The 26,902-nt window shown below is 45.3% G+C and overlaps 1 protein-coding gene across 1 annotated transcript in view; it reads right to left on the bottom strand.

Moving 5' to 3' along the window:
• Positions 1–25,227, bottom strand: part of Chmp4b (charged multivesicular body protein 4B) — a 40,298-nt gene extending 15,071 nt beyond the window's left edge. The window contains exon 1 of the mRNA XM_034496175.1: positions 24,892–25,227. Within this exon, the coding sequence (XP_034352066.1) occupies positions 24,892–25,081 (190 nt within the window). The 5' untranslated portion in view covers positions 25,082–25,227. The remainder of the gene's footprint in view (positions 1–24,891) is intronic.
• Positions 25,228–26,902: the final 1,675 nt, after the last annotated feature.

Raw genomic sequence — 26,902 nt, 5'->3', positions numbered from 1 at the left:
AAAGGTAACAGACAGGAAGAATCTAGGTACAATGTTTTGAATGGAAAACACTCTCTGACCTCTGAGGGACACTTGGCTCCCGAGAGCACCTGCAACACACACCCTGCGGTCCTGTATGTGGCATCTGGCTCTGACTGTGCCTTGGCCTCCCCAGGGAAGGCATGGGAGTGGAGAACAGATATTCTCTCCCGAGTCTTCCTCCAACTTAATCGATATAGGAGCTCACAAAGTTTTGAGATTTCCACTAATGAACTAAAACAAACACAAAGATAAAACTCTCCTGATAGATGTGTACCACCCTGAAATGTAATTAACACCCTCACACTCCACTTCCTGATATATCACATAATCACATGTGAGGTATAAGTCTTGACTGGTTTCACAACCTGTGTCTGGAAAGATCAGAGTCTTCAGCTGGGCAGAGGAAGTCAGCACACAGATTTAGTGCTGGCCACAACTGACACTAGGAGTGAGGTGAGACAGACCCCTCCTGCCGACTCCTCACACTTCCAGCACTGAGGGGTCCTCCAGCCACAGCTTTCTTTGCTCTTTTTCCCTTCTCCATGTACTAGTAACTGAACCTAGTGCCTCATACATGTTCTAGCACCAAGCTATATCCCCTCCCTAGCCATTTCTTTTCAAGTTTAAGGGGTTCTCAAATAGCCCAGAAGTACCTTGAGCTCCCCTTCTGCGTAACCTGAGTGCTGGATTACAGCCACACAAATACCCACTGTGGGGTTTTTAAGATAAGCCCTCAACATGGAGTTCAGGCTGGCCACACTCATAAGCCTTACACCTCAGAATCCTGAATACTGGCATTTGCTCAGCCTTCCTAACATACCTTAAAAGGACAAAGAGTTCCCAAGAAAAAACTTCTACAGGAATACAGAAATATGGTATTGAACAAGGAAAAGTTTACATTTACGATTCAACCAAAAGTTTCTGATTATGTACAAAAGATGGGGTAATAACCATAATGTACAGGAAAACCTTAGCAAATTACAAAGTAATCTAGCATAAGCACAGACACCAGAACTGGAAGAGACTTTTGTTTTGACAGTGGGTATTTTTTTATTTTTCGTTATTTATTTGTTTTATTTTTATGTATTTATGTATGTACTTAAATGTGTGTTTGTCTGTGTATGTGCACCCCATGCATGCAGGAACCTGCAAAGGTCAGAAGAGCATCAGATCCCTTAGAATTAGAGTTACAGACAGGTATGAGCTGCCATATGGGTGCTGAGAATCGAACCTGGGTCCTAGGCCAAAGTGTTTTTTTTTTTTTTTTGGTTTTTCGAGACAGGGTTTCTCTGTGTAGTCCTGGCTATCCTGGAACTCACTCTGTAGACCAGGCTGGCCTCGAACTCAGAAATCCGCCTGCCTCTGCCTCCCAAGTGCTGGGATTAAAGGCGTGCGCCACCACCGCCCGGCGGCCAAACTGTTCTTGATCGCTGCTGAGTCATCTCTCCAGCCTCTGGGTCTTAGATAGCCCGGGCTACCCTCAAACTCACTAGATAGCTAAGGATGACCTTGAACTTCTGCTCTTCCTGCAGCTATGTTCTGTGTACTAAGATTACAGGTGGATTATAGGCAGAACCACTATATCTAGTTTACATAATTCTGAGGTAATAACCCAGTCTTCCTGCATTTGAGGCAATCACCCTAACTACCAAGGATATCCACAGCCTCAGCCAGGACACTAAGATAATTATAACTGTTACAACCCAGCCATACCTATAATCCTAGCACTTGAGAAGCTGAGACAGGAGGATTGCTTCAAGTTTAAGTAGACTGTGCTATATCATAAAGTACCAGTCCAGTAAACAGTTTAGACAACAAGACTCTGTCTCAACAACAACAACAACAACAAAACTAGGTTTACCTATGCTCTATATTCAAATATTACAGTGACAGAAAGTACTTCGTAACCAAACTGAGCAACTAGAGACTTAAATTATTAGACAGTACTACATGAGGATTCATACTGCAGGGAGAGATACACAACAGCAAAAACTGTCTGAAAAGAAACAAACCTGGTACTAGGTGAAAAAAACTTTCAAAAAATAATGCATACACACGTGACCACACACCCCCCATCTCAAAACATATAAAAATACAAGTGCTCACAACAAAGATAAGAAAGAAAAAAAAAAAGAAGAAGAAGAAAAGCCAGAAGAAAAAACATAATTATGACACAAATTCCTCACAGAAAACAAGTTACAGGTAAGAGGATTTAAAGTAATTGTCATCTTTGTTCTGACTGCAGTGATCAAACACCACCACAGCAAGGCAAGGCTAAGAAAATGCTTTTAAAAAGAGTGTGGTGGCTGGGCCAGGTGGCACACAACTTTAATTGCAATACTTGGAAGGCAGAGCCAGGTGGAGCTCTGTGAGTTCGAGGCCAGCCTGGTCTACAGAGTAAATTCCAGGACAGTCAGGGCTACAGAGAAACTAACTAACTAACTAACTCTCTCTTCTCTCTGTCTCTCTGTCTCTCTCTCTCGCTCTCTCTCAAAAAAAAAAAAAAAAAGAAAGAAAGAAAGAAGGAAAGAAAAGAAAAGAAAAGAAAAGAAAAGAGAAAACCATAAAAGACATAAAGGACAGGAAAGAAGGAAGCCAGCAAGCATGTGCTCTTCTTACAAGTAAGCCTCGGTGACTAGCCTGGACTGGGACAGAAACAAACTACCGCCCATGGCTTCCGTTCCCAGGCTGGGATGTACTGTTTCTCTTCCAACTGGCTTCTCTTCCTCTGCTTCCAGCTAAATCCATGCCAACAGAAGCCCCCTTCTGCCTGAGCAAGCATGAGAGCGCCCTGGAAACTGAGATAACAACAGAGCCTTGGGGGCTGGGAACGCTTGTGTGGAAGTAGGGAAAGAGGAATGTCGGCAGAAAACCCTTCCAGTGTGTACAACTGTTAGAAGAGTGGAGCAAGATATCAAACTAGCTCGTTACCCAGTCACAGGGAGAGGACAGACACATTCCCCTGTGCAAACAGCAGCAGGCGAAGCAGGGGGCCGGGGATGGGGTGGGAGTGGGGACTTTTTCCTGGGAAGGCAGCCTGAGCTTGCTTGGTCCATACAAAAATAGGGCAAAACCTCCTGATGCTTGTCTTCCTTTTACTCTGCATGCAGCTTAACTAGAATATATATATAGAATATATAGAATATATAGCCTGCGGGGCAGGCAATGTCCCACTTCCTCAGGGTCCCTGGTACACAGCAAGTGCTCAGAGACATACACTCATGCATAGGAAGTTGAAGCCCTGGGCTCAAAGCGCAGATCGGGACTGGTAACCACTGAAGGAGGGGGCCTAAGAGCAGAACCCGGGTCTCCTGCCTTCCCTACAAGCCCTGCTTGAGCTAGGAGAGAACACCTGAGCAGGGCAATATGCCGGATCTGGAAACAGGAGAAATGAGACGGACAACAGTTTCCTATGAACTTAAAGCCCTTAAAGCCCCAGTCTTTGCAAACAGACCGCTTCCCTATCACAGGGTGGGGTAGGCCTGTTATCCACAGACTTCACAAGCTTACAAGCTTCGGTTTGTAGTGACTGGCTAGTCATGAACACATGAACCCAGCAGCCAATCAGAATCCTCCTTGAGTTTTCTTTTTTCTTTTCTTTTTTTTTTTTTTTTTTGGTTTTTCGAGACAGGGTTTCTCTGTGTAGTCCTGGCTGTCCTGGAACTCACTCTGTAGACCAGGCTGGCCTCGAACTCAGAAATCCACCTGCCTCTGCCTCCCAGGTGCTGGGATTAAAGGCGTGCGCCACCACTGCCCGGCCCTCCTTGAGTTTTCTAACTGCAATGGGAGATTAAGAAGTAGGAGGAATTTCCAGGAACAAAACTATAAAGCATACTGGCCAGCTAGACAATGAGAAGACTTACAAGGGAGTCAAGAGAATGGTGGTAACTGGCAGAAGAGAGCCCAGCCCCACCTGCCCTTTCCTACAGCCATGCGAGTCAGTAAACCCTTTTGCTGAGGAGTAACCAATGCCAGCACCTGTAACAAGAGTAGCGGCGGCTCTGCTTGTAGTCCCCATACTCAGGAGGTGGAAGCAGAAGACTGATTCAAGACCATCCTCGGGAAGTTCCAAGTCTGCCTGGGGTAAAGAGCCCCTATGTCAAGGGAAAACCAAAACAACTGCGCTTAGCCAGTGATGGTGCCAGAACTGCAGCTCAGTTCCTCTGACTCCAGAACCTTCCACTACTGCATCCCATTTTGAAAAGCAACTCATCTTAAAAACAGGAAGGCCTCCAGCAGAAGAGCAGTGTTACTTAAGAATAAACACAGAGGGCTGGAGAGACGGCTCCTCTTCCAGCGTAATGGGTTCAGTTCTCAGCATCTACATGGTCCTGACATCAATCTGTAATTACAATTCCAGAGGACCTAGCGCCCTCTTTTGGTCGGCCTGGTCACCAGGCATACACATGGCACACATGCACGCAAGAAGACAAACTATTCATATACATAAAATAAAGTAAAAATCTTAAAATTAAAAAAAAAAAAAAAAGAGTAAACACAGGAATTGGAGAGATGGCTCAGCAGTTAAAAGCACTGACTGCACTCCCAGAGGACACACATCCAATTCCCAGGACCCATACAGCAGTTCACAATTGTCTGGAACTCCAGTTCTAGAGGACCTGACACCCTCACACAGACATACATGCAGGCAAAATGCCAAACACATAAGTTTTAAAAAATAAAAAGAGTAAACAGAACAGTCTAACAGTGTAAGTGTACTCAATGTCACAGAGCTGTACATTTACTACCTGCTAAAATGATGAGTTTTATCTTCTGTGTTATATACATTTTTACCACAACCATCTCCGGTGGCTGGAGATGTAGCTCAGTCGACAGACGAGCCATGAAAACCTCCAACCATTTAGACTCTTTAGTTTCAGATGGTGTGCCCATGGCTCCCTGGCCTGCCTCTCAGATAACTGACAGGCTTCCTTGCCTGCCCTACCGCCTCAGCACTTGGCTATTCCTGGAAGTAGAGGTGTAGAGGTTTGTATATGTTTGGCCCACAGAGTGGCACTAATTGAAGGTGTAGCCTTGGAGTAGGTGTGTCACTGTGGGGATGAGCTTTAAGACCCTCATTCTTGCGAAAGATGAGTGTACAAGATGTTTCCACATGACTCTGGCTGAATTATAGGTTGGGACTTTTTGGGACTTTTTACTGTTTTTATGTTTCCTTGGTTACCCCTTCACCACCCCCCACCCCCATTCGTGGGTTTCCCTATATAAGACCACCCCAACCAGGCTGTCTTGTCAATTCCTCTGCTCCTACTAGAGTTATGAGTTGACCATCAGCGGGTTGATCCCGAAATATACCTCTTGCTGATTGCATTTAAAAAAAAAAAAAAAAAAAAAGACCCTCTTCCTAGCTTCCTGAAAGCTAGTCTCCCTGTTTGCCATTGGATGAAGATGCAGAACTCTCAGCTCCTGCTGCACCGTGCCTGCCTGAACACTGCTATGCTCCTGCCCTGATGATAACGGACTGAACCTCTAAACCTGTAAGCCAGTCCCAATTAAATGTTGTTTTTATAAAATTTGCCTTGGTCTCAGTGTCTGTTCACAGCACTAAAACCCTAAGACAGGAGGGCTACACCTGCCATGATATCCACCCAACTCCTCGATACCACTCTCTCCCAATTCATGACTTCTGGCTCTGGCCACAAGTCTTAGTTCTCTTGTCTGTAAAATGGAATGATCCCTGGTCTTTTTATTTCTAAGAGTTGGGGACTCATTAGAACTTGAGTAACGTTCAGCCAGATGGAGCCATTACCCCTCTTCTCTATCTACCGCCTACACGTGTGCCTAGATAAGGCTGCAGCTTTTGGACAGCCCAGGCTGCTGCCTCTCGCACTGACTCCACCTCAGGAGCCTTTTATAACATGGGCCACCAGGAACTCTAGTTGCCTTCTTTACTCCCACTGACCACAGAGACACACACCCTGTCAGCAGTTAAAACTTCCACTGTATTTCAAAAAACTGAATCTTCTGACCCAAGTTGCTCTTGGGTCTTTTTTTACTCAAGAAAAAAGAAAACTTTGTTTTCAAGTATGGAAAAAAAGCAGAGACATTCATGCCAAAATTATCTCAGATGTATGGTCTCTCAGCCCTTCTGGATTCCTCCATTGGACTGTAATCACAACCCACAGGCTAGAAGTCTAAGACAACAGCAGTAATCATTTCTGATCTCCCTACAACACCTAGCACCCTGCACTGCAAGAGTTTGAGAAACACCTGTGTGTCTCCTCCCAAGTCCTAAGTGGCTGGCTAGGAGATCAAGACAGCTTAAAGCGGGGAAGGAGTTTACTCTTTGGTTTCATCTGCTTGCGCGCGTGTGTGCACGTGCGCACACACACACACACACACACACACACACACACACACACGGTTGGAAAGATGAGATGGTTCATAGAGGACCTGGGTTCAAATTCACAGCACCCACATGGCAGCTCACAACTGCACAACTGTCTGGTAACTCCAGTTCCAGGAGATCCATGACGCTCATACAAACACACATGCTGGCAAAATCAATGCACATGAAATTTAAAAAAATTGATCATTTTTAAAAATTAAAAAAAAAAAAGAAAACGACTATATACGCTATGCCAACTTTTTTCTTAGGTCTCTAAATCCTCCCAATCAAGAGTTAAAAGAAAGAGTTCTTCTGATCCTCTGCACGGGAGGGCGTGTGCCAGAGGGAAAGCCAGTGCCTCCTCAGCCTTGTCCCAAAGTAGAGATGGAGGACCACACAGCCCCTGGTTGTGCCAGTCCACCAACCCACCCACAGTCACAACTCCAAAGAAAATAAACCCCCAAATAGCAACTGTTCATTGCATCTCTTCTGTCAGCTGGCTTTCTGCAGCAACTTTGTTTTGAAAACTATCCTGGCAGGGTAGGGAACACAGTGCCACAGTGCTAGTCTGTCTGTCAGAAAACATCAAGGCAGGAGAACTCACTGGAACAACAAGAGGCACCATGGGTTCCATTGCTAGTGTGTCTGCAGTGAGCTGTCACTGTTAACAAGTCACTGAGCTTCTTAGGCCTGGGATATTCTAGGGTATGACAAGAAGAGTTGGAGTTCTCTGACTTTCCAAAGCTTCTTAGAAGACAGGAATGTACTGTTCAGGTTGATAAAGAGAAGCTGCTAGAACAGACACTACTTGGGACTTGAGGTTTTAGGGTCCCAATTTAGAAGCAGAGGGTAAACGTTTTCCATATTAAGAGGCTGAGCTGCTCATGGTGGTGGCTAGGACTTACACTGAACACCAAGGCCTTTGGAGAAAAGCTTGCGTCTCTTCCCAGCATCCCCGGTAGAGGTGGTATCTCAATCACCACTCTATATTAGAGTACATTTAATTAAAAACACCCAAGGCAGGCAAATCTTTAACAACTGGTCCCTTTTTCTGTTACCCGTACACAGGAGACAAATCCTCTATACCTGCTGACCCAACAGGAGGGTCAGTGAGAAGTAAAATCCTGTCAAGAGATGCATCCATAGCACTAAACTGATCATTGCTGGCTTTTTGTTCAGTAAGGCCTGAGGCTGCTCAGACCAGATGGAACTCTGTGTTTGATTTACCAAATGGCTAGCCTGTTACAGATTCAAGAAAGTCTGGGAGCCAGGAGAAATGCCCTCCCAAATCTGTGCTGTTGCCTGGATCCAGGCTCAGGGGAGCAGCTCTAGCCTTTAAATCAGAGAATCAAAATGGAAGAGGCTCAGCACCTGCCACAAAACAGGCTGTGGCTGCCCTCGACTTTCCAATGTGCAGGGCTGTACTGACTCAACTGTCAGCCGACAAGATGAAGGCTGAGTTACTTCATCTTTTCACAAGGCCAAGCAGCTTGGAGCAAATCCTGGCTCTCTGGAGGTTACACTAATGTGGCTCTTTGCTGAGTCTGAGAATGGTAGAGCATGAAGGAGCCTCAGCACTCATTTAATCTATCTCCCTTTACTGAGAAAATAAAGGCCCCAAGGTGAGAAGGCACTTACCCAAAGATACCTGGTATTAGAACCAGAACCTGAGTGCACAGTAGCTTGAGGCTCCAAGGCTCTGACCTTAGTGAGTGATACAGGGAGTACTCAGGGGCTGGAAACATAGAAAGCTAGTATCCAGATATTTTTGTGAATGAGATAAAAGTCTGTAGTGAACTGAAAATGTAGAGTTTCAGAAATAGAGGTTATTTCATCTAAGAGAAGCAACTACCTCGTCTTGGATCAAAAATAAATGTACAAGAAAAATTAAGTAATTTTTAAAGGGTTAGAAGGATAGCTTATGGTTAAGTGTACTTGCTGCTCCTGAAGCAGATGCAGACTCAGCACCCACACAGCAGCTCACACCCTCCTGTAACACCAATTCCAGAGGATCCAACACCTGTTGGCTTCAATGACTGGCAGGCACACACACAATCCACACAGTTAAATACACACATGTAGACAACACACATTAAAAATAAGATATATACTTTTGTTTGTTTCTTTGAGACAAGGTTTCTCCATATAACCATGGTTGTCCTGTCGTGATACTCGCTCTATAGACCAGGCTAGCCTCAAGCTCAGAGATCCACTTGCCCTGTTGGAATTAAAGGCGTCATCAGTCACTATCCCAGGTCTATTTTTTTTATTTATTTATTTATTTTATTTATTTATTTATTTATTTATTTATTTATTTATTTTTGGTTTTTTCGAGACAGGGTTTCTCTGTATAGCCTTGGCTGTCCTGGAGCTCACTCTGTAGACCAGGCTGGCCTCGAACTCAGAAATCCGCCTGCCTCTGCCTCCCAAGTGCTGGGATTAAAGGCGTGCACCACCACCGCCCGGCGTCTATTTTTTTAATTTACTTACTTATTTAGTGACAGGATTTCTCCATGTACCCTGGCTGCCCTAAACTTCCTATGTAAATCAGGCTAGCTTCAAAATCACAGATCTGCCTGCCTCTGCTTCTCAAGTGTTGAGATTGTGTGTGTGTGTGTGTGTGTGTGTGTGTGTGTGTGTGTGTACATTGATGCAGGTGACAGAAATATTAGATCCCCTGGAGCTGAAGTTACAGGAGATTGTGAGCTACCAAGTACTGGGAACTAGGTTTGGATTAACTTGAACACCACCAAATGCTCTTAAACACTAAGTGATTTCACTGGTGGTGGTGCACACTTTTAATCCCTGTGCTCAGGAGGCAGAAGCTAGTAGATCTCCAAGTTGAGGCCAGTCTGGTCTACAGAGTTCCAGGATAGCTAGGGCTATACAGAAAAACACTATTTTGGGAAAAAAACAACCACCACCATCACCACTACCACCACCAAACCACTAAGTGATTTCCGAGCCCATAATTAAATAATTCTGAGGATCACAATGAACTGGATGAATGAGCCATGTAGCTGAAAATGAGCCACACAACATAGCAGGAAGCCATGAGCCTGGTAGCTAATGAGGGTGCATCAAGGCAGTTTAAGCAGCAAGGATTAGCCTGCTTACTTTGCCATGTCACCTGAAATAGCTTCAGAGTAGCGGGGGAAGCTACTCTGCCTCTGTTTAACTGCCCAGGATGTGCTGGGCACAAAACCAGGGCAAAGTCAGGAGAGAATGGAAATGGCTGGGACTTCCCTTCAAGAAAGCAAGCAGCTCCCAGCCTAGCTATCCTCACAGGCAATGATGGATAAAAAGCTACCGAGAGATAACTGTGGTCTCCACACACTCTCTGGGTATAGAAAGTCCCTTCAGTATGTAATTGACACAAATCCAATAACAATTCAGGTTCTTTGACTTAGCACCTAGAACTTTGTGAGGCAGACTGTGGCCTGCCTTTCCAGGCTGTAACTCTCATCATCCTACAGACATCTTCCAGGGGAACACATGGCAGGCACCTGTTGATCCCCGCACTCTGCTTCCACATCTATCTCTACCTGGAATGGTCCTACTCTTTCATTCTTCTACAACCCATTCATCTACCAAGACCCAGCTCAGAAACACCCCACAAACGCATACTCCCTGGGATCGTCTGACTCCCAGTTTGAAGTCCTCCTGCCATACTCTGACTGTGACTGAATGCCAATGGCAGTGTGCCTTATTTGAGAGATAGCTGGACGCTTCTAGAGAATAACAACTGTGTCCCAGATGGCCCCGTGCAGACAGTTTCACAGTGTGCTCAAAATGTTTGCAGAGCTGGGTGGAACTTTAAACCGCCAGCCTCTTTTCTTTGCCATAATCGTCCGACAGAAACAAACAGCCCACCCTGGGATGCCATCCAGGAGCCCCTGTCCTAGTAATGGCTGGCTCTTTTTCTGAGATGATTTGTGTGACCTGGCCTCTCTGCTTCTTACCTCTGAACTAAGAATAATGGTTCTTGTCAGAGAAGCTGAGTGTTTTGAGACGAACAGCCCTCGAATCAGAATCTCAAGTTCAAGGCCATTATTTCAACCCCCTTTTAGATTTGTGTACCATTTACCAACTAACGCTAGGAACTTGAAGCCTATTTCCAGCCAAGGGCCTCTTCTTTCATCACAAACACCCTAGTGTACAGCAGTTGAAAGAGCTGCACTGAGGACTCTTGGGTAGCCTGTTGACTTTGTATTCCAGAGTGTAGAGATTTCCATTTCAAGTGTGGAGACAGTTCATGGTTTCAGGACCGCTGTGCTCTCCCAGTCTCTGGGTACAAATTACTTGAGCCCACAGGGTTGGTTCAGTCAGGACTCCAGTGATCTCACTGTGCTCACAATCACTGCCTACACTGATAACTGAGTCACCTCTACACAAGCATCTGCCTGCCCACTCCCCACTGTTAGGTCAGACACATCCCAAGGGGTGCTCGCTGGGTACGGGCTGGGAAATTCTGTGCCTGCATTTACTTAGTATCTGTCGGTACTAAAAGTACAACTATTATCACTTGGCTATTCCTGATCATTTTAATTTTTAATTTAGAAATGGGTCATCCAACTTTTTAAAGGGTCCCAGCTGGGGCTGGAGAGACAGCTCAGTGATTAAGAGTATTACCTGAGACAGTTTCTTCTTCTTCTTCTGCACAATCAGGATAAAAATCACAACCTAGGCTTGGCATAATGGTGTATAGCTTTAATCCCAGTACTCAGGAGGCAGAGGCAAGCAGGTCTCTGTGAGTTCAAGGCTAGCCTGGTCTACACGGCAGTTTTAAGCCACCCCAGTGATATTATACAGTGAGACTCTGTCCCAACAAATATATATAAATAGACAGACAGATAAAATAAAATCACACCCTGATGGCTCAGTAGGATAGCATTTGCCTAACGTGCAAGGCTCTGGGCTCAATACCCTGGGTTTGATCTGTTCTATTTACCTTACATATATGACATACATTTACCTTACATATATTACATATACTTTGGATGCTATAAAACCCAGTATTGCTTGTAGGTGCTCATGCTGTGAAGGGACTATTATAAAAAATTCATTCCCAATTATATGATATGATATGTTCAAGGAGATAAAGTTCTAGTCTTATGAAAATATCAAATATACCAGAGCCTCTGTGATGCAGTCTACTTCAGAATGCCCAAGCCAGGCAGGCCTGAGTCAGTAGCAGTAGTTTATATAATCCAAGTCTCAGCTTTCTCATCTCTAAAATGGGAGACACTGTGCAATGTATGGAGCTGTTGAAAAGGCCAAAACAGTGATCAAATCTGCACAGCACAAGCTGTTTTCCCAGGAGCAACAAACTGAACAGCAGGTGGGCAAATAACTCCTTCCTCAGAGAGGCCTCAGAAGCAGCACTGTAATTTGATGCCTAGACCACTGAACTCCATCCAGACTTGCCACCCAATCGGTGGCAATGTGCTATTTGTATGCAAATTCCAATGGGAGAAATGCTCCAGAGTCAAAGGATCCACCTGAGAAAATAATTAAGAATTAAGCACTCTCGAGGGTCCCTCTGCGTGCTCTCTCTCTCTGACCTGTGAGTTCGAATCCCGCTCGCATGAGTCTTCTCCCGAGTCTCGTGGGAAAAAAAAAAAGAATTAAGCACTTGGCTGAAGAGATGGCTCAGAGGTTAACAGCACTGATTGCTCTTCCAGAGGTCCTGAGTTCAATTCCCAGCAACCACATGGTGGCTCACAACCATCTGTAATGGGATCTGATGCCCTCTTCTGGTGTGTCTGAATACAGCCACAGTCTACACATACATAAAATAAACAAATAAAATACATTATATGTATGACATTATGTAATATATATTATGTACATGTATGATATTATGTACATGTAGGAAAATGTCATGAGAGCCATTGTCTCCTTTAAAAAAAAAAAAAAAAAAGAATCCTAGTACTCCAGAGGCAGAGGCCAGCCTGGTCTAGTTAGTTCTAGGACTTATGTAGAGAGACACTGCATAAAAAAAGGAAAGGAGGGGAGGGGAGGGGAGGGGAGGGGAGGGGAGGGGAGGGGAGGGGAGGGGAGGGGAGGGGAGGGGAGGGAAGGGGGAAAGAGAAAGGAAGAAAGGAAAAAAAATAAATTAGCAATCATTTAGCTTTTAAATGTCAGCCTTGGGGTGGAGAGATGCTCAATGGTTAAGGACATTTTCTGCTCTAACAGAAAAATTTAGTTCCTAGCACCTGTGTCAGGTAGATCACAATTGCCTGAAACTCCTTCTCCAGGGTATCTGACTCCCTCTTCTGGCCTCTAGACATACACACACACAAGCACACTAGCAACCAGGCAGGCAGGCAGGCAGGCAGGCCCGTGCACATACGCACAGAGCAATGTTGTCCGTCTGGGTTTTGTTGTTGTTGTTGTTGTTGTTGTTTTTAATATCAGCTTTGCCCAAGTCATTATCCCCAAGTCCTATGAGTCCTGGGACACCAAGATGATGAAATGCCTCACTTTAGTATGGAAATCTCAAGCAAACATCTGTCAGGTAGCCTTGTCTAAAGAGCCCTCCATCACTGGGTCTGAAAAGGGAAAAGCAGCAGGGCTATATAGAGGCAAGTCCTGTTTTTGTGTTTACAACTATTGGATCTTATTAGAATCACAAAGAATCCACAGTTCTTGCTTATGCAGAGAGTAAAGAATCCATTCCTATGGTTCTTAAATTCTACTTCCTTTTGCAGGATGCAAAAGAACTGTTATTAATTGATCTAACTGAATTAAAAAAGCAAATTCACCATTAGAACAAACAATGCCTTAAAATAGATCCCAATGTTAATTATTTTATTACTAAACAGAGTTAAACATCAATCCATTCTTACAACATCTATCACTGGAGCATCTGATTAAGACACAGCTTTTAAAAAAGCACAGCATACATTACCATGTCTTTTTTATTATTATTATTATTTAAAGAATTACTTATTTATTTTATGTATACAAGTACACTGTTCTCTCTTTGGACACTCCAGAAGAGGGGATCAAACCCCATTACAGATGGTTGTGAGCCTCTATGTGGTTGCTGGGAATTGAACTCAGGACCTCTGGAAGAGCAGTCAGTGCTCTTAACCACTAAGCCATCTCTCCAGCCACCATGTCTGTCTGTCTAAAAAAATTTTTTTTCTACTGGGGCTGGAGAGATGATCCAGTAGTTGCAGAGGACCTAGGTTCAGTTCCCACTACCCACATAACAGCTCATAACCATTTGAAACTCTGGTTCTAAAAGATCTAACAGCCTCTTCCAGCATCCATGGACACTGCACACATGCACAGACATATATGCAATAAAAACCTCCAGACATATGAAATAAAAATAAGTATATATTTAAAAGTATATATAAAAAATTCTATTAACTCAAGGATAATTCAAGAACTTAAATGTTCCTTTCTGATTAAAACCCCATCAGTCTCCGTATCTATTTAATAAGACATAAATTAGACAGTTCTCCCCTCCCTTCTAGCTCCTACCCCTGTATACCAAGTACTTCTGAAGATGCTTCTAGAAGAGTATACTGCGCCCTGGCTATCTGTTTATCACTTCAAGGAGACTTTGAGTTCCTTAGGAGCCATGTGACCTGCTGTTGCCTGCACTCTACCTAGCAACTAAGATAGTATCTAACACACCTCTCCAACTAAAACATGCTTATTCATCAAGTATAGGGATGGAGCCAGTTCTGGGCTGCTTTCTTTTTAATGAACACCTGAACAGAACCTGGTGGTGCAGACCTGTAATCCCAGGGAGTCTGAGGCAGGAGGATCACAACTTTATGCATAGCCTAGACAACGAAGCTAAACCCTATTTTAGATAGCTGATAAGGTTAGAGATGTAGTTCCTCAGAGGGCTCTCACCTCCCATGTGAGACACTGAGTTTAATGCATAGCACTGAAGGAGAAAAGGGAGGGAGGGAGGGAGGGAGGGAGGGAGGGAGGGAGGGAGGGAAGGAGGGAAGGAGGGAGGGAAGGGAGAAGGAAGGGAGAAAGGAAGGAAGACAAGACCTTTTGGGTTAGGCATGTAGCGTGCTTGAGTAATGTACAAGGCCCTTGGTTTGATCCTCATCGCCCATAAACCAGGTGTACGTCATCCCAACACCCCAGAAACAGAGGCAGAAAGACCAAGAGTTCAAAAACAAACAAGGCTAAGGGTGTAGCTCAGGGGTGGGGTGCTTGGCTAACATACATAAGGTATAAGAGTCGGTTGTTAGTACTTAAAATAGACAGAGCTCTTGAAATTAAACACAAATGTCTAGCTATGAAGTATTCATACCAAAAAGATTTGGAGTATCACTGGGCACGGTGGTATATGCCTGTAATCCTGGGGTGTGGGAAGCAGAAGCAAAGACCAGGCGTTCAGGTCAGCTGAGCAGCAAGAGTGCAGTCTCAAAAGGAAACAGCAACATCAAAGTGCCCCAAGATGTATGATAAATTGGTTTTGAAACCCCTCAAACTTTCCAGACTTAATGGCGAAAATCAGTAATCCCAGGACTTGGGAGGCTAAGGCAGAAGAATTTCCAGTTTAAGGTCAGCCTATGCTACTAAATGAGACTGTCTCAAAATCAAACAACAACAAAAACCCCACAAAGCAAGCAAAATAGTTCGTGAGTAAGAAGTGCTCGCCATGCAAGTCCAGCAACTTCAGTTCCAATCCCTAGGACTCACATAAAAAGCCAGATGTGGTAGTAAACATCTGTAATCTCATAGCAGGTAAAGACAACACACAAGCCAGAAGCTCACAAGCCTGCTAGCCTGCAGTATGCAAGTACACAGAGCAGCACAGAAACAGAGATGGAGCCCAATGAGAAGAGTGAGAGATGACTCCCCAAAGCTGTCCTCTAACCTCCACACAAGCACCATAGTGTGTACATGTGCGCACCTCAAACTTCAAGGAGCATATGAACTACATAGGAAGGCAGCCTCCAAGGCTGCATTTCCTAGTCTCCCAGATGTTCCCATAGACTATGTCGAATACCAAGAATGTATAGAAATACTGTATTCTGAATTTTGTAGCTGAAAAAGCCAATGCTCATAAAGATGAGAAAATTACAGCAGGATCCCAGACTACCAAGAGGCAGAGGCAGACTGTGAACTCAAGTCTTCTGACCCAAAACCCAGCACCTTTGCTACTAACTCATATCACCAACCTTTTGATCTAAACATCACAACCAAAGAGATGTACAGCTTTCCTTTTCCCTGTAAGGAAGATGGAGGAGGTAGAGCTGGGAATTCCAGCTACAGAAGAGTCAAACCAGTCAGGTGTTTATGTTAATTTCAATCCTTTAGCTAAGACTCCTTAAAGGGCTGGAAGGCGGCTAGGAATTTAACTCAACATATGCTCAACACACAAGGCTCTGGGTTCTAGTCCCGGGGTGTGTGTGTGTGTGTGTGTGTGTGTGTGTGTAAATTCTTTCTCCCTCCCTCTCTCTCTCAAATGCATACACACAAAAACAAATACAAATAAACAAACATAATTGTTTATTGAGAGAAGGAAGATCTGGCTTGGTGATAAGGGAATTATCTGGACCAAGAGTTTGTACTAAGTTCCTAAACAAATGGTATGACCCTGCAAGCTCTGGACTATGCTGCTCCAACCTCTGCTGGAACACTCAGTGGCATCCACCACTGACTGGGTGATCGTCCACAGAGGGTAACAGGGAAGGAACAGAAACATGTGTCTGTTCTAGAGAAGTGCAGACTTGAAACATAAACACCACTGTTCTCCATCAGCCATGCTAATGAGATCAGATCTGCCCTCTGTGGCCTGATCGAGGATGGCAAACCTGCACCTGTCGTCTGGTATTAGACCCCAAGCTTTGTGACTTCAGCCCAGGCTGCTTCCCTACAGGAATACCATCCAACCTGATCCAACAATGTAGGCCCTTTAGGAAGACAACTCTCAGCCAGGTAATCTCCCAGGCAGAGTTATCCAAGACACACTAGACCATACTACAGGCCAGAGCTCCTAACACAAATCCTGTTAACAGAAGGTTAACCATTTGGCAGGAATTCTGCAAAGGGAATCTGGGCACTGGATGGGTGGATGGGTGAAATGAACCAGCCAAGCCCAGAGAAGACTCATCTCTCCTGCTGTTTTCCTCTAAGATCTCATCTGTATACTTACTATGGTTCGCCTTTCATCATGATTCCTTGTAGCTGAGTGTACTGCTCATGCCCAGTTATGAATACCCACAGGAGGGAGACAGCAGAACCTTTTTACCTTTACACCCTTACTGAAGTCTATGAGTGGAAAGCCATGGAAGGAAACACATCCCTTGCATGTGCTGGCCCTTCTGCTAGGAACAGCATATTGCTGATGACTTCTACAAAGAGCCCCATGAAGGAAGCACAGCATCCCCTTTAAAGGGAAATGAGACTCAGTGAGTAGGCGTCAAGGCACTGCTGGTCAGAGGGAGGCTGCATGCAAACACGGGACTGTCCACCTCCACCACTATGCTAACTCCCTCCTTTATAAGAAGCACAATAAATGCCTGCTGACTTGAGCACACTACATTAGAAGCTGGCCAGTACCATACCCAGCTAAGACTGCTGCTTCCTCTTGCTGTGCTCAGATTTCCCTTCCAAACATAATCACTCGTGCTCGATAACTAACCTATACAATCGCCCATCCTCAATGACTAACCTATACAATCACCTACCCTCAATAACTAACCAATACAATCACCTACCCTCAATAACTAACCAATACAATCACCTACCCTCAATGACTAACCTATACAATCACCTACCCTCAATAACTAACCAATACAATCACCTACCCTCAATGACTAACCAATACAATCACCTACCCTCAATGACTAACCTATACAATCACCCATCCTCAATAACTAACCAATACAATCACCCATCCTCAATGACTAACCTATACAATCACCTACCCTCAATGACTAACCAATACAATCACCTACCCTCAATGACTAACCTATACAATCATCCATCCTCAATGACTAACCTATACAATCGCCCATCCTCAATGACTAACCTATACAATCACCCATCCTCAATGACTAACCTATACAATCACCCATCCTCAATGACTAACCTATACAATCACCCATCCTCAATGACTAAACCTATACAATCACCTACCCTCAATAACTAACCAATACAATCACCTACCCTCAATGACTAACCTATACAATCACCTACCCTCAATAACTAACCAATACAATCACCTACCCTCAATGACTAACCTATACAATCACCCATCCTCAATAACTAACCAATACAATCACCCATCCTCAATGACTAACCAATACAATCACCCATCCTCAATAACTAACCAATACAATCACCCATCCTCAATAACTAACCAATACAATCACCCATCCTCAATAACTAACCAATACAATCACCCATCCTCAATGACTAACCAATAAAATCACCCATCCTCAATAACTAACCTATACAATCACCTATCGTCAATGACTAACCTAAAGCAGCTGTTGGTTTTTGGTTTTGTTTTTTTAAGACAGGACTTTACTATGTAGTCCAGGATGGTCTGGAACTAGCTATGTAGCCCAGGTTGCCTTCAAACTCATGGAAATCCTCCAGTTTCAGCCGCCTGAGTGCTGGGATCAAACACATGCACTAGCATGCACATACATGCATGCATGCACACAAACACACACACAGGGCACTAAAGTTGCTTTTGAATATTCTCTCTGACGTTTTTTGTTTGTTTTTAAAATAGCGTCTCGCTAAAGCCAGCTGGGAACCTCTTCTGCCTTCACCTCCCAAGTGCTGGGATTACAGGTAGAGGCCATTATATTCCACTCTTTCACTCTTTTACAAACAGTACACGGTGGCACACACCTATAATATCAGCACTCAGGAGGCAGAGGTAGACAGCTGTCTTGTGAGTTCAGCCCCCAGCCCCTATGTCAGCCTGGAAAGATCATGCATAAGGACCTGACTTAGATTCCCAGCACCCATCACAACCAAAGCTGGAAGTGGGGAAGCATATTTGTTAAGTTCCATCACTGGAGAGGTGGAAAGAAAAGTATCCTTGAGGCTTACAGGCCTGGCTGGCCCAAGTGAAAGACCCTGTCTCATGAAACCAAATAAACAGCTCCTGAGGAGTGACACTCAAAGTTGACCTCTGGCCTCCACATATCCAAATGTATGCACACATATGCACACAATCTTCTTAACAAAAAGGGATTTTTGTCATTTGAATCAAAGACACCAGTATGTTTGAACAGTTAACACAGGGTCTTCTGACACTCCATCTGTCTTAAGAAATAAATAAAACTACGTCTTCAAACAAGAAGATAAAGTGTCACTAAGGGGAATTCCACTGCTCAGTTGCTTGGGTGGGTTTCAAGTTTTCCACCAAAGGGCCTCTGGGATGGACAGTCCAACAGGTACATTCATTATTAAAATACTGTGGCTTTGAACCTTCTATCTTGATATCGAGGACCAAAAGGACACATTCACTATCCAGTTAATTTAGTGCGGTGCCTTCCCATATGCTAATGACCTAGAGTGACTTTACTAACTATGAGGGTGGCACCTTTGTCCCAGCAATGGGCAGAGCTTAATGAAGACAGATTCACACACGCTCCTGGCCACTGCGCTGCACATTCTCAGCGGAACTTAACAATAAGTGATTTGCCTCCATGAAGCTAAAGAAATAGACACAGGGGGTAACCACCAGTCTCCACTGTATAATTGGGTGTAACTAAAATAAGGCCCTTTCTAAAAACGTTTTTCTTCTTTATTAAAGTAAGAAAAAAGAAAATCTGAATGACCTGAGGTAGATGCTTCCTTAATTAGCTCCCATGCCATAAAAAGAAACTGGGCCAGTAAGATGGCTCCACAGGTAAAAGAGCACTTGCCTGGAAGCCTGATACCCCAAGTTCAATCCCCCAGCCCTACTCACATGGAGGAGAGAACCAACTCTATCAAGCTGTCCTTTGTGTGTATGTGAATGCTCACACACACGCACACAAACATACACACTAAAAACTAAAAATGTCATGATGCCCATCTGTAACTCAGAATCCCTGTACTCAGGAGGCTGAGGCAAATGGCCACAAGTTCAAGGGTAGCCTGGGCTATACAAAGCAAGGCCCACCCTTGCACTGCTCATACTCACTCTTAAAAAAAATAAAACAAGGAGCTGCAAGATGGCTCAGCAGGCAAGGAGCTTGCTATACAAGCCTGACGACCAGAGTTTGAGATCCGGAACCCACAGAAAAGTAGAGGCAGAGAACAACCTCTAAAGGTGGTCTTCTGACTCCTTACACAAATGCTGTGCCATGAGTGTCCTGATGATGATGATGATAATAATAATTATAATACAATTTAATTTTTTTTGGGGGGGGGGTTTTCGAGACAGGGTTTTTCTGTATAGCCCTGGCTGTCCTGGAACTCACTCTGTAGACCAGGCTGGCCTCGAACTCAGAAATCCACCTGCCTCTGCCTCCCAAGTGCTGGGATTAAAGGCGTGCGCCACCACCGCCCGGCTACAATTTAATTTTTAATGAAGAAGCTAGAGAGATAACTCAGTGGTAACGGTGCTTGCTGCTCTTACTGAGGACCTACATATGATTCCTAACACCCACATTAGGCAGCTCACAACTGCCTATAACTCCAGTTCCAAGTGATCTAGTGCCCTCCCAGTGTTCCAGAGCACATGCACACATGTGGTGCACATAAACACACAAAGGTATACATACATACATACATACATACATACATACACATAAACAATTAGTAATAAATCTCTTTCTTTAAAATGGTTGGGAAAATGGGGGAGGAGACAAGAGACCCTTAGACATCTGAACGTCTTTCTTAGGAAACTAACAGAGAGTACTGACTGTATGGGTGCTCAGACAGTCAGCTCTTGTCTGTGGGCTGTAACAAGGAGACAACATAAATGTGATCAGCAGTGACTGTATCAGACACGTGCCCTGTGTCCCGTTCTGTCATGTATGTCTTAGGTAATCCTCACCTCAGCCATCTCAAATGAGGATAAACTTCTGGATGGCAAGGTCCATATCCTGGTCATGTCTGATCTTAGCTCTGAGCAGGGGACTACAACCAGAGAACAGAAGAATGAATACATAGCTTAAAGGTAAAGGAACTTGGAAAAAGCATGTGACCCAAACTTTGCTCTCCTCATCTTACTGGAGCTACTACCTGGGACATACTGCAAATAATCCAATCTGGCTTCCACGTTGTCCTTTCAGGGGGCAGTGTACCACCTTTGTAATGTGTATACCACCAAGATAGCTTCTGGATTCGGATACATATTCTGATGGCTAGAGTATGGTGCTGACTCAATTTTTCCCTTCTCAGCCCCACACCTTGCATTCATGGGGTATGTACTGACTAGAGGGACAATGTCAGCCATGATGATGCCCGTGGCAATCACAGAAGTAAGCAGCACACATGCTGTCTCTGGTCACTTGATCAACCAGTCTCTGAGTTGAGACACATCACTTCCTAAGCCTCGTTTTCCTTCCCCTGCACTGGGATAAACAGATATAACTAACATACTTTTTGTGCATGCCTGTGTACAGTTGTGTGAAATCATATATGCACATGTATATAAATGCTAGGTCAATGCTGAAAGGTCAAAGTTGAATAGCTTCTATAATCACTTTATTTTCAGAGACAGGATCACTCACTGAATCTGGAGCTCTAACATTCAGAAAAGCTGAGTGGCCACTAATCTAAAGGATCTGCCTGTCTCTGCCTTACCCCAGCTGGATCACAGCTGGATACACTGCTACCCCTTCTCATGGGTGCTGGAGATCTGAACTCGGATCCTCATGCTTGTGTACTTTACCAGCTGAGCCATCCCTCCAGCCCCGAGATGGTGTTAGTCATACAATACCCATCCGTAGCTAAACACCTACTGAGCATTAACTGTAATCCAGACACCGCTGGGGACACAGCTATGAGCAGGTCTGTAAAATCCCACCTCATGGAGCCACAGTCACTCTGGATGCTGTAATACTCATGAGAAAGCACTTTACAGACTTCAAAGGATTATCCTAGGATGACATGCAGACTTGATCCGTGCATCACCACACACCCAGCTGCCCCGGCTAAAAGCCGGGTAATGATCTTCCTCCTGTCTCCGTCCAGCTCACTCCAATAATCCCAAGAAATCACCAAGTCTCTTCTAACTCTCCTTTAGGAGTCTGGGGTATGTATTTCTTTTTTTGTTTGTTTGTTTTGTTTTTCGAGACAGGGTTTCTCTGTGTAGCCCTGGCTGTCCTAGAACTTACTCTGTAGACCAGGCTGGCCTCGAACTCAGAAATCCGCCTGCCTCTGCCTCCCAAGTGCTGGGATTAAAGGCATGTGCCACCACTGCCCGACTGGGTATGTATTTCTTTGTCCATTTTTCTTGTGTCTGTGTTGGGTCTTTATTCCCATCTGCTAGTACCTGTGTAATGATAATGTCAAGCAAGTACTGATCCTTTACCATATGGCAAGCTCTGTGCTAAGAACTTTGCATGCACTGCATACCTGACCCTGTACTGCTGATGCTAGGACTTATAGAGAAGCAGAAGGCACAGAATAACCTGCCCAAGCACTCAGCTAGTCAGCAAGGAAGCTACAGCTCAAACCCGGGTCTGTAAGAGTCTGTCTTTATGTTACTGAATTCCGGCCTCCATCCCTCCCTGGTCAGTTTACGAAGCTTAGCTTATACTGCTTCTGGAATGTTCTTTAAAAACCCAAATAGATAAGATCTTCTACTATAAAAGAAGCACCAAAGGCTCTTCAACATGTCCAGGGTAAGATCCGAAGGCTACCAGCCAGTCTCCAAGGTAACTTAGAGCCTGTCCTGTCCCAGACTCCAGCTGGGTGGCATTCGAGCTGCTCCGGAACACACTAAACCCTCTGACCGACACCAATCTCCTCCCACTACAGAGCCTCCCTCCCTTCCTCCCCTCCAAACAAGAACCTCCCCCTGTAACCTCAACTGTCTAAACACACTTCACCACTGACTTCTAAAATTACTCCTGGCCCTTCCCACCCCCACATTCCCAATCCTGACATCTCCCAGGAAGTCAAGCAAAGTTTTCTCATCTCTGACACTCAGAGTCCCAGACAGCAGTAGGTCAGGAAATGAATGGTATGCACGTGGTGGTGGTAATACCTCACAGCACCGTCTGAGGAAGTGGTTAGGTCCTAGGACAAGAATACAACTATCAGCCTTCAAGACAGTAAAAAGAAGGGACGCTTGCAGCAGCTCCTGTCCTCACAGGCAAACTCAAAAAGACAGAGAAGTTTGAACAATTTTTTTTTTTTTACAACTAAAGTCACTTCTCTACAGTGTGTCAGCTGTCTCTCTACAGCATCTGGAAAAGCAGTTCAGTCACCTCCACAACTACAGAAACTAAGCTAGACAGAGACTTGAGTTACTGATATCTTACTATACAGCGGACAATGTGCTTGGAGTCTGTGAGGCGGGAGAGGATGCACAGTGAGCCCCTCCTCTATTCCACGGTGAAAAAACAAGCTTCCAAAATGCAGACTGGCAAAACCCATGGCTCTAATTACCACTGGTGAAAAGAGGGTCCTGATTAAGGCAGAGCTGTCAGAAAAAAGGGCTGATTAGTGAACTGTTCTCCACAGCTCTAACTGGTGTCCAGTTCACAGATGGACGCCTGCAACTTCCCAGACAGCAGCCAGATGCTTAAAACTCTTACCAATAATTAGGACTTGCTTCAGAATACCCTTCAAAAGCTTTCCATCTACTTAGAATCCAAACTCTGTTAGCATTCAAGGTCCACCCCTCCCTCCACTTCCCCCACTCTCCGTCAACCACTAGAAAGATACAGAGATCTTTCAACCTCTTAAATCTTGCCAACTTTCCAGCCATTCCCATGCTATTCTCCTAGCCAAGAAAGAACCCCCCCCCCCCAAAAAAAAAAAACTGGGTCCTTCAAAAGGCCTCAGTTCAAACTTTAACTTTCCAAAGATGTTACCCTAACCATCTGACCAAGCCAGCAGCCTACTGCTCACTGTGAACCAACTATTTACTTCTAATTAGTGCCCATCACTAACATGGCCCAAACGGTTAGTTTCTTCATTCAGTGTCTGCCTGCCTGCACCATCTCTCTTTTTGAGACAATGTCTCTCTGGCTGGCAAGGCTGACCTTGAAATTGCTCTGTAAACAAGGATGACCTTGCCCCTCCTACCTCTACCTCCCAGTCTGGGCTCACAGGCCTTCAGGACATACACAGCTATTACCTTTTCTTTAAAGTGGACACTGTTTGGTATCCCTCTATGAATAAAACTGGATGCCCTGGGTGCTCAGGATTTCCAGAATGTTTCCAGAATATTGGTAAGGGCGCATCCTCAAGACAGGCTATCATATTATGAGACAAAATCAAGCAAATGTTCACCATGTTAGTTAAGCCCCTACTATCTACTGGATATTATAAACACCCTCAGGAGGGTAAATCCATTAGAATTTACAATCCCAGAACAAATGTCGCTGGTAACCTTCTGGGTTAAATACTTGTTTGTGTGATTCCTAACCGGCCCCTCCCCCCCAACTTCTTTCTCACCTTTGGCCCACTCTCAAGGGATGGACTGTCATTCGATGATTCATACTCACATTACTGTGACAAAAACACACAGAGCATTTGACTTTCTTTACAGTCACTCGCATTTTCACATTCATCTCACTTAGGGAAACTACAAGGCACTTCCTAGACAGCCTCGAAACAGGAAGCAAAGAAGCCTGCAAGTACCAATCAACAACTGCACTGGGCCAACGGAGGCAGAGTCCTCATCATTTCTGGTTCAGGAGGAACAGGGAAGTGGTGAGTCACAAGGGGGTTAGGCTTACAACACAACACGGAAGCTCTGGAAATCACAGAGCTATCGACATCTTAGGTCTCCCAGAGGCCAGATCCTAGCTGGTGGATGTGGAACTTAAACTTGTTCAAGTACACTCAACAAGTGAACAGAGCGAGCAGGGACCAGAGGGTCTCCTCACTCCCCAATTCTCTTTTCTCTCCATAAAGGAGGCTTTTCAAGAAGACTGCTAAGTCAGAGGCAGAAGGCAGCTCAGACGTCACCAAGGGCTCAGGAGAGGGCAGAGGTGGACCAAGAAACACATAAATGATAGGGTGGGGCAAAGAAACGAACCAAGGTGGGGGTGGAGGCAGTGGCTGGGAAGATGGCTGAGGCCAAAGAGAAAAGAATACAATGGAATGGAGTGGAACAGGCTGAGCACAGAGTTTAAGTGCTGTGAGATCTGGGTCAGAAGAGGCCTGACAGGGTAGGGAGAGTTTGAAGGGAGTCTGATGATGGAAGTGAACCAGCTCAAGGAGACCCACAAGGAGTCAGATGGAAAGGGATCCCTGGTTCGGATAGGCAACGAAAGAAGTCTGGCCGGAGAGTTCCAGAGTCGAAAGAGACCCTGAAACGAGTTAGACAAAGTGGAGTCCGGGCCTGGGAAGCCTTAGGAGAACCAGTGGAGAGTCTGATGGGGCCCGGGTCGCCTCACCGCGCTTATTTTTGGTGCCGTGTTTCTTGGCAGCCGTCAGCTCCTGTTCGATCTTCTTCTCCAAGAACTCCTGCTTCTTGCTTAGCATCTCCTCCGTGTCCCGAAGCCGCTGTATGGCCTCCTGGGGGGTCGGGCCGCCCTTGCCCGCCTTACCCCCTCCAGCCCCGAACAGCTTCCCGAACACCGACATGGTTGCTGCTCGCCGCGCCGGCCTCCGGCGCCCACTCCGGCTCGGCTCGGCTCAGCTCGGCTCCCGCGCCTACTCCCGGCCTGCCGCTCCCCGCAGCCGCAGGCCTCGCCTCCACCTCCGCCCCGCAGCTGGGCCCGGCCGCGCCACCTCCCACAGGCCCCCACGCCCGGGCCCAGCCGGCGTCAGGGCAACGCGCCGCTGACTACAGCTCCCAGAGCACCACGCGCCCGCAGCCCCTCGAGTCTAAGGGAGGACCGCGCGCTGCATGCCGGGAGTCTGAGTTTTCCGGCTCCTGGCTTACAGTGGCGCACCTTTTTAGTCTCGCAGAGGTCAAAGGGCGATGTGGCATGCTGGAAAATGTAGTCTTTTTGGAATGTGTTCTGTAGCGGCGAAAGGACAGGAGGAGAAATAACTATTACAAAAAGAGGAATTCGTTATGATGTTCGATGATAGAGCCCTGGGCCTAATTCCCAGCACCCGAAGCAATAGTGATAATAACATCGCTCATATTCTAGGCTCTCTAGAACATCGTGCTTTACATGCATAATCACATTTGATTCTCATCAGCAGTTTATGACAGATAATGTTCCTATTTTGTGTGTCTGTTTTGGAGCCAGACTTTCTTGTATGCTAGGCTGGCCTTGAACTTCCTAAGAAGCAGAGGGTGTCCTGTCTCTGCTTCTGAAGAATTGGGTCTATGCTGTTCCTGGTTTATATGTAAGTGAATCAAATCAAGCCCAGGAAGCTGGCTGCCTAACTAGCTTACTTTACCAGCCCCAGACGGTTCTGTCTACTTGGATGAGCTGCCATTCTCTTTATTCACCTAAGAGGCCTTCTGAAACCTAAAATAGACTAACCACCTTGACAGTGGAATTTAACAGCAAAGCTTCAAAATGAGCCTCGAATATTCATTTGGACAGTTACTTCCTCTTAGTTTCCAAAGCTGTAAATTTGAAATTGTCACACAGGTCCTCTTAAAAACATTTGTGAGTGAGAAATATAAAGGGTGAGTGCCCGGCAGGCTGTGGGCACCCAAACGAAGATGTGAATTTTAAACAGGGCTTGGCAATTCTTGCCTGTAATCTCAGATCTTGACAGGCTGTGATAAGAGAACTTCCAGGGGTTTGAGTCCTACCTAGACCACAGAGTGAGTTCCAGGTCAGCTTAGGCTAGACATTAGTCATCAGGAAAAAAAAAATCACTCATAAACACTTTTAGGAGAACCTATGCCAATTTCGATTTTGTTGAAAGACAAGATCTTCTTCCTCTTCCTCCTCTTCCTCTTCAGATTTATTTATTTTATGTATATCAGTACACTTCAGCTGTCTTCAGACACACCAGAAGAGGGCATCAGATCCCATTACAGATGGTTGTGAGCTACCATATGGTTGCTGGGAATTGAACTCAGGACCCCTGGAAGAGCAGACAGTTCTCTTAACCACTGAGCCATCTCTCCAGCCCAAGACAAGGTCTTCTTATATAGCCCTGGCTAGCCTCAAACATATCCTCTGTCTGCCTCAGACTCTGGAGTCTTCTGGAGAGCTGGGATGGGGATAAGACAGACCCGACCCAGCAGAACCTGAGGGGTGAGAGGAAGATATGTGCTGGAGGGGACCTCTTCTTGAAGCAATGGTGGGTTCAACTGAGTCTCTGTAAACCACGTGACAGCACAGTGGATGGGCCCACAGGCTTCATTAGATGGCCTTTGCCTAGAGACACCCATCCGCTCCCCACTACAGAGGATGGGAGGAAAGGCCCATATTCAACCCCTTAGAACCTTCTATGGGCTCAGCCCCTAAAGTAATCCAGATCCATCCCCAC

Source organism: Arvicanthis niloticus, chromosome 2 (genome assembly GCF_011762505.2).
Source record: "Arvicanthis niloticus isolate mArvNil1 chromosome 2, mArvNil1.pat.X, whole genome shotgun sequence".
Lineage (NCBI taxonomy): Eukaryota > Metazoa > Chordata > Mammalia > Rodentia > Muridae > Arvicanthis > Arvicanthis niloticus.
The sequence above is the reverse complement of the archived record's forward strand: the minus strand, read 5'-3'. Positions and strand labels throughout refer to the sequence as shown.